We start from the raw sequence: 3,822 nt of genomic DNA on the forward strand, positions 1-3,822 counted from the left end.
AAAATAAAATTCAAAAAAAAAAGACAAAAGAACAATACATATTTTCTTCCAATTTATAGGTCTAAAGTGTTCTTCTGAATCTTTAAAACTTGGCTTAACCATTGTTCCATATCATGGTGTGTAATGCTATTACCAGTACTTACACCAGACATGCTGGAGCAAATCCACTTCTTCCCGGAGACTGTTCACGCCAACATTTTGCAGTTTACCATTCAATTCAAATAAAGTCAGTTAAAAAATGCCACATGTAAATAAACACACACCACAACATAATAATGTAGCCCATGGTGAGCATTTTGACATAAACAAGCCCATAGTGAATCAATGCCTAATACTCTAAACCACAAGATTCTGAAAAAATTGGCTGCAGTATGTCATTTTATTATTGGTTTCCAGTAATGCTTAAAGAAAATAGGATAATCCATTTTGGCATCATTTTATACTTGTCCATCCAACATTAAAACAGACAAAAAAAAATGGAAAAGGGGAAAAAAAAAATAAAATTGATTTTGCGGGTAGCACTACTTGGTTTATTGAGAACCGTTCCAATAATTTCACAAGGATTGCTGGCTGTTTAGCAAGTAGTTTCTCTTCCACTGATGATAGCGGCAGAACTGCAGAAGAAAACTCTTGCAAAACGGAAAAAATAGGAGGGAGAGAGAGAGCACAGCTTTATGTACAGGTGCAAAGATACTGCTACCTGAACATAGGCACTAATGCCAAGACAGTAACTGTTGGTCATATTGTGCAATCAGTTTTTTAATGTGAGCCAGTTTATTGTGGAGATATTCACAGCGGTTCTTCTCTTCACTGTAATTCGGGTTGGACTGTTAAAAAAACAAAACAATATGAAACATTTGGAGGTCACTTAAATCCATTTCTCTACAGTTATGACTATTAGTTTGACTTTATGTCAAAAGAAAATTTGTAAATGAACAATACATTCTTTCTAGCTCGAGTACAGAAGAGCTGGCCTGAACAAGGCATGATATCAGTTACTTGTTACACCTCAAACATTACTATTGGGTGCAAATCTTCTGACGTGTGTACATTAGATTCTTTGAGTCTGCTTTTACAAATGCGGTTTGCGCAATCATCATTTAGTCATCACAATGCATCACTTAGTCCAGTCCATCTATGTACATCATTGTCACATATTACTTACTTTTTTAATTTTACGATACTCTTGTAAGATTTGATCATGGATAGTCTAAAATAAAAACAGAAATAGGTACAGGTAAAGGTACATTTCTCACCTCTAGTGGTACAATATCAGTAAAATGCCATTTTAAATTAAAAAAAAAAAAAAAAAAAAAAAGATTTAAATACCATGCACAATAAATCAACTTCAATGTCAATACTGCATTTTACACAAAAAATGTCCATTCTGTGGAAATGCTCAAGCTAATAAATCCATTCTGTTCGGTTGACTACATGTTGGAGATTTTATGCAATATACTAAACTACCATTTACTGAGTGGCATACCGACTTCGAACCACTTACCATAAAGATTAGAAAAGCAAACATTCAAGCTCTTTTAATAGAAGGTATATAGCAAATGGCTTAAGTACAGCTAAAGTACTTTCTGCATTTTACTTTCCTGTTAAGAATGAAGTTTTTTTTTTTTAGGCAACCAAATGAATTGTTAACACTGATCCTTTCCAAACTAATGCACGAGCGAGTGCTGTACATCATACAGCACCATTCTGCTCTATGCAGAGGGGAGGCGGAGAACGATGGAGCGGCACCCTGCTGCTCTTTCCTTATGATTGTTCTTCATCTGCGGATTCGCCAGGACGGTCAGAGAACGAGCACCGTACACAAGCCTGATTCCTGTCCGATATCAGCCCCAAGCTGTCTTGGACGAGAACCATTGCACATAGCCTAATCCACTGTATTTACAATTTAAAAACATGGCTTTATAACTGACCCATGCCTTTATTTTGTATGTGCATGTTCTTTAGGTATATTTAAAATAATATTTTGCAGCTTACAAGTAGTTTGATGATGTGGTTGCATTGTTTTTATTTTTCAGGCCAAAAACATAAACACGTACAGAAAAATGATCTTTAAAAGAAACACCATGTCCTTGTCACCTTCTGTTAGCTGAAAAAAAACACAAAATAAAGCTATATTTTCCTTTAGTCCCATTAACCCAACATTTAAAACTGTTACAAAAAAACAAAACAAAAAAAAACAAACCAACATGTTTTCAGTCCAGACTGGGTAACAGCCATAACTCCTCCAAGACTTCCTCCAAGGGTTTAGAAAACAACCGGTAACAGTTTTGTTTTAATACAATATCACACACCAATCTCACCATGAAATAATTTTCCTGAAAACTATTGAGCAGCATGGAAAGTTTGAATCTCTCCGCTTATGCCCTGGCCTAAAATGCTCCAGTACGGTAGCAAAACTTAACTGTACAGAATGATACTTGATTGTGATCATAATCACACGGGGGCAGATTACATGAATCCCTCAACAGATCCCAAAAAACAGCAAATAAACAAATACTAATCTCTTTCTCCTTCACTGGGAAAAAGGGAAAGCCTTCAAAATTGACTGCAGAGCATGCAGCACAGCAACAAATCCATACCAATGTAAACAGAGATGGGGGGGGGTCTGTAGCCCAACTCAAAAGAGCTGCCTGAAGCTGGAATCACATGGGACAAGAAACATCAGTCTGAAGAATGTGTGAGCAGTAGACCAAGAGCTGCCTTATAAAATATGGAAACTGGTTGCCTGATCCTAAAAAAACAGGTGCAGGAAAGAGGATTCATTTCAATGAGAAATTTTATGGATGAAAACCCCCAGACTCACAAATTGTTTTTAAGTAAACTTTACAATCACAACTGTACATGCTGGGGATTTTTTCCTTACACTGGTAGAACTAAATAAACTTGAATGTGACTGCTACTAGCTATACAATGACCTGGATAAATTAGGGCCCTTCACATATATACTTTACTAAATTTTTTATTAAATACTCTGGATGAATGGAGAAAAACAAACAGACTGTCTTATTTGCATCAAAGGCTTCTTCCTTTAAGACAAAAGGTAATATCTGCATATGGGAAAGGGTGATGAGAAAACTGGTTTAACTATCTCCTCTCCATAGTTTTCAAAGTTATAGACTATTTTCAATTGAAATCCATTATAGAACAAGTATTCTCATACTAAACTTTGTGCTAGAAATAATTCTCGAGTTACCAGTATTTTATAGAAATAATTACTGCCTACTGAGAAGTTGTTCACTAGGGTAAAACTGTGTTTACTTTAGGTACATGAAGGCTAAAAAAAAAAAAATAATGGATTTTTGCTTGAATGCAAATGAATTACTGAAGTCAGCACAGCTTCCCAATTTTTTACCACTTTGCAAAGGAGATGGATAAATGGATAAACTGCAAAACATGGATAAATGGGTCCAGTCCATTGGCACCCAAATATCATTTATAAACATCACAATACATGGTTACCTTACGATTTTGGTTTTAAAAAAGATTGACAAACTACAAACACCCACATCATTTTGCACAACTGTCAAAATCCTTAAACTGCAAGAAAGTTAAAAAGAATAAAAATAAAAATGTGACAATGCTTGCTGTATACCTTGTATTCCTCTGAACCAGGGCAGAGCTGCTTTAGTTGAGAGTCTAGCTCTGTAAATCTGCTTGTTATGCTCTCTATCCTTGCATGTAAATCTCTGTATTCATTGTATTCTGCGTTGAAATCAGTCTTGTAAATCTGACGCTGCTCCTGAGATGAGATTGCTGTGTATTTCCTAAGATATTACAAAAAATTAATTAGTTCATCATATT

At 35.3% G+C, this 3,822-nt stretch overlaps 1 protein-coding gene across 4 annotated transcripts in view; it reads right to left on the minus strand.

Moving 5' to 3' along the window:
* Window positions 1-360: 360 nt before the first annotated feature.
* ELL (elongation factor for RNA polymerase II) overlaps window positions 361-3,822 on the minus strand; it is a 33,300-nt gene continuing 29,838 nt past the window's right edge. For 2 of the 4 annotated variants that reach the window (XM_072405036.1, XM_072405035.1), the window contains exons 10-13: window positions 3,614-3,785; window positions 2,058-2,107; window positions 1,166-1,210; window positions 361-827 (exon numbers count right to left, since the gene is read on the minus strand). In XM_072405036.1, the coding sequence (XP_072261137.1) occupies window positions 752-827; window positions 1,166-1,210; window positions 2,058-2,107; window positions 3,614-3,785 (343 nt within the window). In that variant the 3' untranslated portion in view covers window positions 361-751. The remainder of the gene's footprint in view (window positions 828-1,165; window positions 1,211-2,057; window positions 2,108-3,613; window positions 3,786-3,822) is intronic. The other 2 variants (XM_072405038.1, XM_072405037.1) reach the window with 1 other exon arrangement.

The sequence above is a fragment of the Pyxicephalus adspersus genome, chromosome 3 (assembly GCF_032062135.1).
Source record: "Pyxicephalus adspersus chromosome 3, UCB_Pads_2.0, whole genome shotgun sequence".
In the NCBI taxonomy this organism is placed as follows: Eukaryota; Metazoa; Chordata; class Amphibia; order Anura; family Pyxicephalidae; genus Pyxicephalus; species Pyxicephalus adspersus.